The sequence below is a fragment of the Podarcis erhardii genome (genome assembly GCF_964252035.2).
Source record: "Podarcis erhardii genome assembly, chromosome: 3".
NCBI classification, from domain to species: domain Eukaryota; kingdom Metazoa; phylum Chordata; class Lepidosauria; order Squamata; family Lacertidae; genus Podarcis; species Podarcis erhardii.
Window position 1 is genome coordinate 112758812 of NC_138507.1, and position 14530 is coordinate 112773341.

The window sequence follows — 14530 nt, forward strand, 5'->3', positions numbered from 1 at the left end:
CACATTTAAGATGATGCAAAAGCTGAGCAACGCACACCATAGCAGCTGACCACCAACAATCGGGAATGGCTGGCTTGAATTATGAACTATACGGTGTTGTGTTTGTCATGAGGCTGGAGGAACATCGCCCGGCTGTGAGGCGTGAAGGCCGCTCCCTACAAAGCCCTTTCCACCTGGCCTGGGGGGCAAGGCCCAGACTCATCAGCCCCACTGAAGAGGCTCCTCATGAGGCCGGAGGAACATCGCCCAGCTATTGTTCCATTGATTTATTGATTTAATATGCTGCAAACCGTGTTGAGATTTTTATTAAAAAATATATAGTGGTATAAAGGTAAAGGGACCCCTGACCATTAGGTCCAGTCGTGAACGACTCTGGGCTTGCGATGCTCATCTCGCTTTATTGGCCAAGGGAGCCAGCGTACAGCTTCCGGGTGACGTGGCCAGCATGACTAAGCCGCTTCTGGCAAACCAAAGCAGCACACAGAAACGCCGTTTACCATCCCGCTGGAGTGGTACCTATTTATCTACTTGCACTTTGATGTGATTTCGAACTGCTAGGTTGGCAGGAGCAGGGACCGAGCAACGGGAGCTCACCCCGTCGTGGGGATTCGAACCGCCGACCTTCTGATCGGCAAGTCCTAGGCTCTGTGGTTTAACCCACAGCGCCACCCGCGCCCCTATAAAGTGGTATAAAAAATTATAAATAAATAAATAAATAAAGCCTGCTGGATGTTGTTTGCACCTCCCAAACCTCGCAGGTGCATGTCCAAAGGGACTGTTTTCAGGTGCCAGCTGCAGAAAGCATCACCATGGCTGTTTTTTCGTGCATACCACCTACATGTTTTTGCTGAAAATTCCTTGGGTGGCCAAGGAAGCCAACATGAATATAATGCATTATACTGAGCTACCTTCTAGAAGACTGATTTGAAACCTCAGTTATTTCAGAATATGGGAGCCAGACCTCTGCCTAGAGTATGCCACACTGAATGGAACTTGTTTTAAGAGATCTGCCCTGGCTTCCAGTATTTTTATGGGTCCAATTTAAGGTGCCGATTTTGTCCTTTAAAATACTAGATAGCATGGCTGCCATACAGACAATTTCTACTGGCGAATAAGTACCATAATTCCAAGCAGGAAGAAAGACTTTTTAGTGGTGAATTCTTTGCTCTAGAACGCCATCCAATTATCACTATTCTGGAGACAATATTATTATTATTATTATTATTATTATTATTATTATTATTATTATTATTATCCACTGCATTTAGTGGGTCTTTTCCTGCTTCCTGCAGTTGCTTTCTCTCTCTTGTGTTTTAAAATAAAATAATTATATTTCTATTTAGTTTTACTATAGTCCACTTTTTTAATTCTGTTATGGCTTTGTCCTCGTTAGCGAACCTGGTTATTTTTTTACCAGGACAGTGGCCTAAAAACATCAAAGATACACTATGATTAACATTTCCCAACTTTCTTAGGGTTGTGTGGAGTTACATCATACACATCCACACACACACACACCCTCTTGGCCCTGAAACTGCTGAAAAACACAAAACGGGAGAGATGCTTTGCAGCATAAACTTAAATGGTGTCCTGCTGATTTGTACACATTCTACTTCCAAAGCATCAAGTATAAAATGGAGCCAATCTTTATTTGGTCTTTGATTTCTTGACAGTATTAAGCCGCACAAAGAGATCAGATTACTGCACTGCTCAGGTTGCCAAGTAAAGCATCCGAGAATTAAGGAATGCTAGTCTGCCTCTGTATGATTACTCAACAAAGCAGAGATCCGGCGGAGGAGAACAAAGATGTGCATTGCAAAACCAAGGCGCTATTAATGCAAGCATTTATTTGCACAAGATGCAGAAAATGGTGTGGGTGATTATCTCATCCTAGTTTTTACATTGCCTGATTTCCAAATTTTAAGGGATAGATTATTATTATTTATTGAATTTATACCCTGGCCTCCCTCCTGAAGAAGCCCTGGGTTATCAAAATTGTGTAAAGGGGATTATTAAGAGGATGGCTGAAGCACTTCGTGGGAAGCTGCAGAATGCAAAGTTTATTGCTACATGGCATCTGAAAAACAGCTTTCTCCATATTGTAGGTTAAAGTTAAAGGGACCCCTGACAATTAGGTCCAATCGTGACCGACTCTGGGGTTCCGGCGCTCATCTCACTTTATTGGCCGAGGGAGCCGGCGTACAGCTTCCGGGTCATGTGGCCAGCATGACTAAGCCGCTGCTGGTGAACCAGAGCAGCGCACGGAAACACCGTTTACCTTCCCGCAGGAATGGTACCTATTTATCTACTTGCACTTTGACGTGCTTTCGAACTGCTAGGTGGGCAGGAGAAGGACCAAGCAATGGGAGCTCACCCCGTCGTGGGGATTCGAACCACCGACCTTCTGATCGGCAAGTCCTAGGCTCTGTGGTTTAACCCACAGTGCCACCCGCGTCCCTATACTGTAGGTTACTACTACAAAATTGATGCTGCAGACTATAAGTGCTGCTCATGCAGGCAGAGAGTGGTGCAGACTGATACAACATATTTTGCTTTCAGTTTATACTGCTACCCTATTATCTGTTAAAAGGGCTTGAGAAAGTGTGCACCATAATGTCCGTTTGGAACATGTTAATTATTTATGCATAGCTAGACAAGCATCACTTTGGACAATGAGTTATGAGATGGATTTCCACATTAAAATTTGACCTTCGCGAAAATCTGCTGGCTGAAATGAGAACAATTAAATGGTATTGATGAGGACTGTCAGACATTTGAAATGTTTATTTATTTAAACATAGACTCATGGTATCACCCTCTGCAATGCAGGAATCTCAGCCTTTTTAATGGATCATTTCTAAATGTGCATGTTATCAAAACCTTTCCATGTTATTAAATTGCAAAGTAGCAACTAACTACTTATCATCAGAAGACAACGCTACCGTTAATATCTATTCTTTTGGCTAATTTAAAGTTGTAAGTGCAAAACTGCCTTAAGAATTGTCCCTTAATGGCATACAAATATGAAATGTGGGCGTGCAGACTAATACTGAAGTTATGCATCCATTTACTATTTCAGAGAAGACACACCCCCTTTAAGGAGAGGAAGCACTAAAGTCAACGAGGCGGCGAAACAGGAATTATTTGTTCTGATGCACAGGAACACACCTCAAAACCCTTGATTCCACAATCAACAGGAATCCTGCTCAAAGTATCTTAACTCCTGATCTCATACGAACATAACTATCTCACACTGGTTTATTAACTCCTATTGGCAGTGGTTCTCCAAGACTGAAATACTGAACCCTCACACTCACAAGAAGTTGATACATGAGAGAGAAGGGTTCAGAGGTCACAGAAGAGTATCCCAGAAGATAGGATTAATGGGAAGGGGCCCTGTTTGCCCCTAGGCCCCAATTTATTGATCAATGTAATTTAGTTATTGTCAGAGGCTTTTTAAAAAATGGAATGCAAGTAGTAATCCCTTTAAGGATACGCTTTAGATTCACATTTATCATTTAGTTGCTTTCAAATGCTTACAAAAGAAGAAGAGTATAAATACCATCTTAAATGATTTGCAAAAGAAATCATTCATCCTAGAGAGATAAGAGCTAGAATTTGAGTTGATTGCCACTTAGGACGGATCTTCAAGTATCAACAGTGGCACACAACCCCCCACACCCCACCACCACCACCCTTCTCAGCTTCCTGTGATTGACTCCTCCTCTTCCTGAAGCACTAACAGGAGAAGTGAGGCTTCCTGGAACACTATAACAGGAGAGGTGAGGCTTCTGCTTGCCAGATGCTTAGGACAGTACCAAAACATGGCAAGTAGGAGCCTCTATACTCTGGCCACAGAGCAGCTTAAATACTAGTCCAGCTTTGACTAGCACTGGAATGAAAAACAATGAGAAAACAGATCAAAACAAGGCCACCGAAAACTTACTTGCAGCCATTCTGGCATTATTACAAAGCCATTACAAACTTACAACTATTCTGCAAATTCAACAGTGAAATAAACAACGGACATTTGTACAACAGTTGCATCCGCTGACTTCCCAGATGCTTCCATTCCCCGCTGCCGTACACAATTAGTATGTACAGCTACAACTGGCTTTCCCCCTCAATAATGACTAGACTTTCATAAAATCAAGCTTGTTTTGGCAGAGAACAGAAGGTAATGATTTAATATCTGTTCCCTACATACTGGCGTTTGAACCTGTCGAACTCAAATCATAACCTTCAGAAATATTAACTTGCTTCAACGAATCTGCATATGTTTCTAAACAAGAAAATATGCCCAGTGCAATAACAGAGAAGGGCAAAAGCCATTTTGCAGAAGTCTTCCGAAACAATGTTATCAGAACAGTTACACTCTGCCAAAGCTATCAAGCTGAAAACACATAAGCTCTTGACAATCATGAGGTCTCCATACAAGCAGACTTGCAAAAGAGAAGTCACAGCCCAATCCCTGTCTTATTTGCTGTACTCTGGAAGAATTCCCAGGGCCCCACTGTTTGCAACTGTTTCCCACTTATGCCTGGGAAAATGTAAGGCTCTCTCAAGCTCATTGGAAGTATGGGCAGGGATGGGGCAACGCCTTGGGTTCAGAGGCCCATGTTGGAAGTCTGTGCCAGTTTTTGCTAAGCTGTTGCAGGCAGGCTGCCAGTGTGGCTAGCGCACCTGTCTGAGGCTCTCAGCCTGCGTGAACTGGCTGGGGAATAAAAGCTCTGTGTGGGGGGAAGAAAGCCCCATGTGTTCTCAGCAAGGCATTGTAGAGGGATGCAAGCAAAACCATATACTGAAGGAAGGGAAAATGAGAGAGAAAAGAGAACCAGTGGAGAAGGCTGAATCCCCAAGAAAGAGCGAACACAGCGAGACACGCAAATGCAGGGGAAAAGAATGAATTTTAGAAATTGAAAGATTTACATGTGGAGAGATGTGTGGTAGTGTAAAGAGAAGGGTGTGTTTTGAAGGAGCATGTGCAGGAAAGATTGGCAGGTGGAAGAAAGGGTCTGACTCTACGCCAATCGATGCATTGACTCAAGACAGCCTTGTGGAAGTTCAAAGTTGAGTACATATTGAGCTGGTGATGTCAAAGGAATAAACAACTACCTGACGTTTAGAAGACATGTGAAGGCAGCCCTGTTTAGGGAAGTTTTTTAATGACTGATGTTTTGATGTGTTTTTAATCTCCTGTTGGAAACCACCCAGAGTGGCTGAGGAAACCAATATAAATAATAATAATAATAATAATAAATTGCTTGGCATTCTTATTTTTCAAATAAGCACATATTCCCACCCACCCTTCAGGCCAAGCAATGAGACTTGAAGGTCAGCAGTGGAGAAGCTACATGTGGAAATATGGTCTTTAAGAAGAACCAGAAGGGACATGAAGGGTTAAGCACTGACCCTCCCAGGCACAAACCTCCTGACTGGGAGAGGTCCAACTGCAACTCCTAGGATGAGAAGCACATTGTAATCCTGAAGGCCGGGGAGTGCCTTACATCTGATCTTTTTAAGCTACTCTGGAAAGTCTTTGATGTGAAATAATGGGATAGATGCTTTAGATAAAGGGGGAGAAGAACAGATTCGAAGGTGAGTTGACTACAGGCAGAGGGAGAAGGTAGTATAAGCTGTGAGAATTGGGGAAAGGGAAACCAGGAGGATAATTGTGTGTTATAGTGGTGCAGAGAGAAGCAAGTTCTGGAGTACAGAGGGAAGAAACGAGGGAGGGTTTAACAGGGGTTTGTTTCAATGAGAAAAGGGAGTTCATCCCAACAGCATATGAAAGCTGAGATGAGCTAAAAGCATGTGGAGAGGATGACAGGTATTCAAGGTAAGTTTCCAACAGCATACCTTCTCAGGTAAACATTTGGGAACAATGCAAATACCCAGTGACATACTCTTGAGCTGTTGCCAAAACTTTAAAGTTGTTATCCTTTAATATTACTGTACATAGAAATAGGATTTATGGTGAAACCCTACCGGAACTGCAGTCCTTGTTTTCAGAAGGGAAAATGTGATACAATTCAAGAAGGCATTTATGTGCAAAGCCTACCAAGCCTTAATTAAAGTTGTGCATTCCCTATGTATCCACCAGAGGTGGGGGAGCCAAAATGCTGCTCTCCAGATGTTGGTGGTAAACTACAGCTCCCATCTTTCCAGATAATCAGCCATGCTGGATGATGTAAGGTGTAACATCCCAGTCTCCCTCCAGGTCAATCATGAGCGGTAACCAAGACAAACCACAAGCTCACGTTCCGATGAAGCACCAAGGAAAACTATGACTTAGCTCACAGAAGGACCAGATAAGCAAAGTAGCCACAATCTCCTTTCTAGGCCCCCCCCCCCCCCGCACATTTTCACGCTAAACCATAGTTTAGTTTGATGACTTTGGCATATTGTTCTCCCTGTTGCTCTGCTATGCCTTCAGCTTGACTGGAGACAGTCTGTATCTCCATTCAAGGACCAATAGGGTCTGCTCAACCTGGCACAACTCCATGCCAGTACAAAAATGTGGTGGTTTCTTATCCAAGAGATGTTGTTTGCAGATGACACAGCTTTGACAACGCACTCTGGGGAAGCTCTACAAAGATTCATCTCAAACATTTTGCCCAAGACCGCAGGGAGTTCAGCCTGACGAAGACCAGCATCTTGAGTTATGATGTTGCCAGCTCTCCACACTTCAGAACCGGGGACCACACACTAGAAGTGGTAGACAATCCCATCTACCTGGGCTCAACCATAACCAGCAACCTCTCCATCGACTCTGAGTTTGACAAGCCTATTGGCAAGGCAGCTATGGCAATGGCTTGCCTCTCCAAAAGGGTTTAATAATAATAATAATTTATTCTTTATACCCCGCCCATCTGGCTGGGCTTCCCCAGCCACTCTGGGTGGCTTCCAACAAAACACTAAAATACAATAACCTATTAAACATTAAAAGCTTCCCTAAACAGGGCATGGGAGAATGTGATGCTAACGACCAATACCACAATGAAGGTCTACCTGCTTGCGTGTTGAGCACGCTGCTTTATGCAAGTGAGTCATAGGCAAATTACAGCCTTCCATATGCAGTGTATCAGAAAGATTTTGGGCATCACATGGCAGGGTGCCAAGTTGACGACCAGAGTTGAAAGTATCATTTCCACTGTGTGTGTGTTTCTCCTTCTTGCATACTGGGACAAGTGATCTGTTGTAAGAGCAAGCTACCATCAAGCAATGTAGCTGAGATCATAGAAATTGTAGCACTGTTGCATTGGACGGGATCCCGAGGGTCATCTAGTCCAACCCCCTGGCGAACAGACACCTAGCGTATATATCTGAGTTTCTAGCATTGTACTGTGCTGTTAGAAGATCTGGCTATGTGCCGGAGGAATCCCATCTTGGGAATCCCAGCTTTCATGTTGAAATAATGAGTTTCTAGTTCTTAAGGCTGCAGAAGCAAACTTGAGAACATGTAGGCAATCAGCATCTGATGAAGACTCAAAGTGGCTGGGGAAGATAGCACTCCTGGGTTCAAGAGTTTTCACTGTGGCCAGCCGGATGCCTGTGGGAAACTGGCAAGCAGAACCTAAACACAAGACCATTCTGCCCTCCTATGGCTTCCAGCAACTAGAAGCATTGATACCTTCAACCATAGAGGAAAAGCATAGCCACCCTGGCTAGCGGCCATTGACAGCCTTAGTTAACTGTGCACTGCATGAAGTACTTTCTATTATCTGTCCTGTATCTTCCAACTAGATTTCCACAAGCTGTATATTTATGAAAAAGGGAGAAAAACCTCTATCTACTTCTTCTGTGCCATGAACTCACCACAACCTGTCCTAGCACCAACCTACTTCTTCCCTTCTGATTATTTCCACTGCTTGTTAGCACATCCCAGGTTGTTCAAAAGACTAACTGCAAAATTAGGCAAATAATAATAATAATGCAAATTTGCTGAAACTGCATGATTTTTGCAAACAGCAGGGTATGAGCTTGTTTTTGACAAGTTAAGGTCATGGCTAGATGCAGCATCTTCATAAACAAGAATCTGGTTACACACCAGGAAGCGAGATGCCAAGGTCAAAAGACTGAGCAGGAGTTCAAGCACCTCAACTGGAAAATGCATACTTCCATTTATATCCACCGCAAGCCAGTTTTTAGCCATGCACTTCACAATCTAGAACTGAACTCCTGCATTTAAATAATATGCACAGTGAACACATAATGCAATTCCTGTGCTAATAATCCATATTTACTCTCTTACTAATAACAGAATAAAAAATCTGCTGCGGGAGGACAAACTATTAGAAATGAGTCAGAGATAGCTGTTAACTATAGAGGATGCTCAGAGTTAGAGCTTTATCAGTTCTTAGTGATTGTTCATTGGGCTCCTACATCCCAGCATCCCAGCACCAGCTTTTAGTAGAGCAACTCCAGCCAAAGAAACAATTCAAAGGCTATAATGGTAAAGGTACCCCCTGACCGTTAGGTCCAGTCGTGAACGACTCTGGGGTTGCGGCGCTCATCTCAATCTATAGGCCAAGGGAGCCGCCGTTTGTCCGCAGACAGCTTCTGGGTCATGTGGCCAGCATGACTAAGCCACTTCTGGTGAACCAGAGCAGCGCACAGAAACGCCGTTTACCTTTCCACCAGAGCAGTACTTATTTATCTAATTGCACTTTGATGTGCTTTCAAACTGCTAGGTGGGCAGGAGCTCGGACTGAACAACAGGAGCTCACCCCATCGTGGGGATTCGAACCACCGACCTTCTGATTGGCAAGCCCTAGGATAGCTCAAATGTACTCATCCGCTGGGGTTGCTAGTGCAAAGCTCTGAACCATACTGTCAAGCCATGTGCATTAGACTCCTCCTCCACGAGACAATCCAACCATGTGCTGCATTAACAGGCAAGCCTCAGCTACCCACACAAACACTCCATTTGAATGAATCAGCATGAAGAGAGGTTCAAAAATCGCTCTCGACATGTGGATTGCCAACACAGCCAAATACTTTTCAAGTGAGCATGGTTGTTCACACACAGAGCACTCTTACCTTTGTGTAGTATGAAACAACATTCCACTGACAGAGAACAACCCTTCAAAATTCTTTGCTCGTCTCAAACAGGAAGCAAAGCTTGCATTACATAAATATATCCAAATTCCTTGTGCTAAATTCACAAAATTCAATTCTGTATACACCAATGTATTAAAAGTTAAGTAGTATTTCCAGTTCTACACTAAGTAGCTGCAGAAATATGCCAAAATGTATCAACATTATTATTTAAGAGCCATGATGCAATCGACCTGCCCCTATATACCTGTGCTACTGGAGAATTACTGTGTAATTAAGCATTTTGCAGAAGGGAGCTGACAGAATCCGGACCTGTGTTACTTCAGAATGCAAGTTGTGGTTGGTGAGGGGACATATATGTTTTTAATTTCCCACATGCAAAAACCTCTCTGTACGTAGTAAACCAGAATATCAGGGAGAGACAGCTTTCGATAGAGTAATCTCCCTGATGGGTTACTTTACAACATGCAAGTAGTGTTTCACATGGCAAGGCACAAATGGGACGCACCCACCTGCTGTCAAGTGGGGGAGGCAGCACCTGCAGAAATGGGGAGACCTACCTAATCAGCACATGAAAAGACCAACATTTGGGTGGGATCAAATGAAAGAATCACTGGGTTCTAGAAATGATGAAACTGCAGGAAGCGGAATACCCCTTGTTTTGAATCTGGGGAAAAGGGGAAATAGTAGCATTTTCCAAAATGAAGGGGAAGTGTAAGATGGAAATACTAGGAGAAAAGACACCCAGTTATTGATGGGGGAAAGATGGGGGAAATGTGCAACCTGAGATTGACACCACAGTAGCAAATATGTGATTGATAGAGTAGCAAAGTGAGGTTAACTGTATATTCCATAAACAAGGATAATACACCTAGTTAATACTTGGATGAATACCCAATATTCTCTGGAGATCAGACAGCAGCTCCACAAATGTTTTCTCCCTTCAGGACTTTGGCAAGTTTCTGGTTCCATTTAATTCTAACCATTCTATTTTTCAGAAGTCGCTTTTCATTTAGGAATAATAAAACCACCAGCCATTCTCCCAAGCAGTCACAGAATTCTTGTGACAATTCCCACCCTGGCCAGATTTTAAAGTCCAAGTTCTTCCACAGAAACACACAGACACACCTTCTTACTATATAAATGTTTGCAACACAAGACAAGGATTTCTTGCTGTCATTTTTAACTATCTTAACTATTAATCCACTTTTATTTGCATCTCATTTGTGGGCATCAAGTTTGTAGTTAAAACACATCAAGTCCGTTTGTAATTGATCTGATGCTTATACAATGTTCTTTCTACCGAAGTCTTTCCTTTCACTCCTCTTCGCCCTACTTTGAGACTGTACCTTATTAAGCTTCAGAGTGTTTCGATACATCATTCTCTTTCTTGTAATTCCAGGAATCTTGGGCACAGCCTAGGCTACCTGAACAATTGCATCTTCCTATATGAACCTCCCATTGTGATCCTCAGGTGAGCACCTTCTCTCAACCCAATCAACTTCAGAAGCACAGTTAGTTGTGACACAAGAGAGAGCCTTTTCTGTGCTGGCTCCCATATTGTGGAATTCCCTCCCAAGAAAGATTAGAGTGGCTCCAACTTTATCATCCTTCTGCTAGCAAGCTAAGATCTTCCTGCTCAGACAGGACTTTGAAAACTAAGGTATTGACATGCTGATCAATGGCCTACTTGTTAGGGCAACTGTATTTTCCCTGCTGGTGCTAAGTATGTTCTGATGTAATTTAATTATTTTTTTTAACTAGTTCGTTTTTATTGCTTTGTATTTTATAATGTTGTTTTTAAATGTTGTAAGCCACCTTGATTCTCAGTTTGGAAGAAAAGCAAGGTATAAATACACTAAACATGTTTTGATACATTGTGCACAAGTGCAGAGAAACTACATTCACTACACTTACCCCTAGGATGGCTAAAGGGCAAAGAGCATCTATTCCCAGATTCCTATCATATACTTCTATCAAGAACTACTTCATTCTGAGTTCATTCTGAATGCAGCACTATCAGAGAATATCCAGAGGCTTTAAGACCCATCTCATACACAGAAAGTGAACATCTACAGACATGCCTTTTAAAAACTAATACTGCACTATTTCTGCAGCATCCATTTTTGCTTCTGCATTATTAAAAGCACTACAAAGAATGACAAAGGGGACTGGAAAATACTACAGTACTTGGATTTCCAGCTGTTTCATGCGTATTTCTAATCCTTAAAACAGCATGAAACTTGGTAGGAATTTAGTGCTGTATTTCTTATGATGCTGCTGCTGCTTCTCTTTTCTTTAACATTTTATTTTGATTCTGTAATATTTACAACAATCAATGACACCAAAGGGAGTGCAGTATGTAAGCATGAAATGCACAATGAATGAAATTAGCACCTGATCCTAACTCTTTCTTTTTTTAAGAATTGTAATATTATTTTTGCATTTGTATCCTCCCAGTAAGTCTCCCCATAAAGTATTGTGTGAATCTGGTGCTGACATTCTCCTGCCCAAATCATTCCCTATCATTCTTCTAGTCTCTGTTTCTACTTAAGAACAAATGCTTTCCAAACCTTTTTCATGTTTCTAAGGGGCAGATATCTGCATTTCAATGTACACGGGCTAAAGCGCCTTGAATTTCCAGACTGAAGGCACAGAAATCTTTGAAAGAAGCAAGAGAGAGAGAGGAAGAGAGAAAGAGAGGCAGACAGAGAGAGAGAGAGAGAAGTCTGCATAATGCTCCCGTCTGGTGCGGCTGATGCTGGGCGGTGGCAGGAGGCTGAGTCAAGTTTGCTGGTTCCATATACAGGAAGGGAGGTGCTCATTCTGAATCCTGCCTGCTGTAAGGAGGACCAGAGCCATCACTCATCTATTCTAGATCCAGTGTGTGCAAGGAAAAGGCGGGCTCTCTGTGACAATAGACGGGCTGGATGTAGAGGCTTCAGTTAGTCTGCAGACAAAAAGATACCCGGAGTTCCAACGCCTATGCTAGACAGTGGGAAGGACTGGGGGTGGGCTCTGCGCCCCCCACTTAAGCCCCTTCTTAATCCTGAATGAAAACGGGGGGGGGGGGGGACGGACTTTTCTAGATCAAGAAAAGAACAAGGCGCAAAAGCACCAGGAATGGGAAGTAAGCAAAGAGGAGGAGCATGAATTACATTGGGGGGGGGGGAGTGTTGAACCAGCTTCTTGCATTAATAGCTACTGAAATTGAAAAGTCTCCAAAAGTCAAAAGGGGGGGGGGGCGCGGAATGGCAGTTACCCCACCCACCTTCTCAGCACACAATAATTCTTCCCTGCGCTGGAACTATTCCTGTAACACCCTAGTTTTTTGTGTTTTTTTTCTCCTCTCCAGTGTTGGCATTCGGAGCCCGTCAAACAAAATGCCTTTGGAAAAAGGCTGGTCGACAACAGGTTCCAGACACAAAGGAAGATCTCAGCTCTTCCCATGACAGATGGCAAAGCGCTGCTTACGGCCCCCTAAGTATTCTTTAGGGGAAAGTGGCGAGAGAGCCTGCGTAACGCGCTCGCTTCGCAGCAAAGCCTTTCCCGGACCTGCTACGTCCACGCGCACGTGTACCCCACAAAGCGCCTGCCACTCCCATCTGCTCCATTGCAGAGCCCACCCCCCCCCACGCCAGCCCGATCCACCTCGCTGCATTTCCAGCAGATCACCTTACAACCCGAGAAAAAGAAGCCTGGCCTTTTTGGCCACTTGGGCTAGGACAGTTATGCACCTTCGCCAACGGAGAAGTCTCCGTAGCGCGGGAGCGAGCACACATGCACACACACCGGCCACTCCCTTCAGCAAAACCAGTCACTCTTCCTGACCACGGCCCCCCCCCCCGGGACCCTCTTCTCATTGCGCCCCACAATCAGACACCCCCAATACATCCACTCACTCCTTCCCTGGCCACCAGCTGCGCCTCGATCACCCCCCCCGAACCCCCAAACTCCCCACGGCCACTCTTCCTCCGCATCCCCGCCTCCTAAGCCCCTTCCCCACTTTCGCCCTCGGGGAGCTCCCGCCGCCTTTCTCTACCCTTACCTGCAATGCCCGCCCCCCAAGTTCGTCCCTTGCCCGCCCCACCCCCAATTTCTTGCCTCAAGCCTTCCTTTCAACAAGTCCTCCAGCTCCCCCCCCCAAGAAAACCCCGATCCCTCCTGGCTCCCCGACACGGCTGCCATCGCCGCCACAGACACCTCCCCCCCCAAAGGAAACATGCCCCACACCCCACACCCCCGCCATTTTCCTCACGGCTCCCCAGCCTGCCCCTTCCCTTCCCTCCCCCCCCCAGGAAACTCTCTCCCCACAGCCTTGTAAGGCCACTCCTGCCACAGTTTCAAACCCCCCCCCTAAGTCTGAGCCCACCCCCCACGCGGAAACTCCTCCCGCGGCCCCCCCCATCGCCACAAAGCCCATCGGCCCCACCCCGGAGCTCCCCTCGGGGGAATCTCCCTCGGAGCTTCCCTGCCCCCCCCCACCTCAGGTCTTCCTCAGTTTTTTCCCCCTGCCCCGCGCGCGCACACACTCACCAGGCGAGCCTGAGGCGGCGCCCTTCTTGGCAGCTGAGGCGGCGGGGGGCTGGTCTCTCTTGGGGGGCAGCGGGGCGCTGCGCGGAGGGACGGCGGGGGCGCGGGGCTCCTCCCGGGGCGGCGGGGGCGGGGGCGGCGGCGGGGGGGCGCTGCGCGGGGGGTCCTTGCCCTTCCCCTCAGGCAGGGAGAAGTCGGAGGCGGCTGGCGAGAAAGGGGAGGTGGTGGAAGAGGGCGCCTCCGGGTGGCTGGTCCAGGCCGGCTGGTGGGGGGCAGGCGGGGGCCCCGGGGGCTTCTCGCCCAGAGGCGGGGCAGAGGCGGTCGCGGGGGCGGCGGGCTTCCTCTCCCTCACTTCCAGCTGCTCGTCGTCCACTTCGTCGTCGTCGTCGTCGTCGTCCTCTTCCTCGGGCTCGCCGTCGTCGTCCGCGACGAACTGGTACTGGAACAGGGGCTGCTGAGGCTTCCACTGGTCCTGCCCTCCGGCTCCCCCCGAGGTGGCGGTGGAAGAGACCAAGGGGGACTGGTCGGGGTCGTCCATGGCTCCTTGCTTCTGCGTCTGCGGCGAGAACAATGAGGAACGGGAGCAAGTCACTCGCTGCTGCTGCTGCTGCTGCTGCTGCTGCTGCTTGGGCGAGCGAGAGAGATGGGCGGCTGGAGCTCGCCTCGCGCACCGTCGGAGAGGGAGGGGGGAGAGAAAGAGGGAGGGAGAAAGTGAAAGGAGGAGGACCCAAAAAAAAAAAGGGAGGGAGGGCGGCTGCGCAAATGCCTCCGGAGGTGCCGGCGCGATGCCTGGGGAGGGAAAAAGGGGCGCCGCCGCCGCCAGTGTCTCCACGCCCTGTTGAGTCACAGAAGGCGGCAGCAAGCGCGCGCAACTCGCAGCCTCCGCGCAATGAGCGGGCAGAACTTGAACCGAGTCTCAGTCCCCGTCCCCCCCCGT

The 14530-nt window shown here is 46.4% G+C and overlaps 1 protein-coding gene across 4 annotated transcripts in view; it reads right to left on the bottom strand.

Annotated features, from left to right (window-relative positions):
- RTN4 (reticulon 4) overlaps positions 1–14304 on the bottom strand; it is a 62066-nt gene extending 47762 nt beyond the window's left edge. For 2 of the 4 annotated variants that reach the window (XM_081854535.1, XM_081854534.1), the window contains exon 1: positions 13597–14304. In XM_081854535.1, the coding sequence (XP_081710661.1) occupies positions 13597–14131 (535 nt within the window). In that variant the 5' untranslated portion in view covers positions 14132–14304. The remainder of the gene's footprint in view (positions 1–13596) is intronic. The other 2 variants (XM_081854536.1, XM_081854537.1) reach the window with 2 other exon arrangements.
- Positions 14305–14530: the final 226 nt, after the last annotated feature.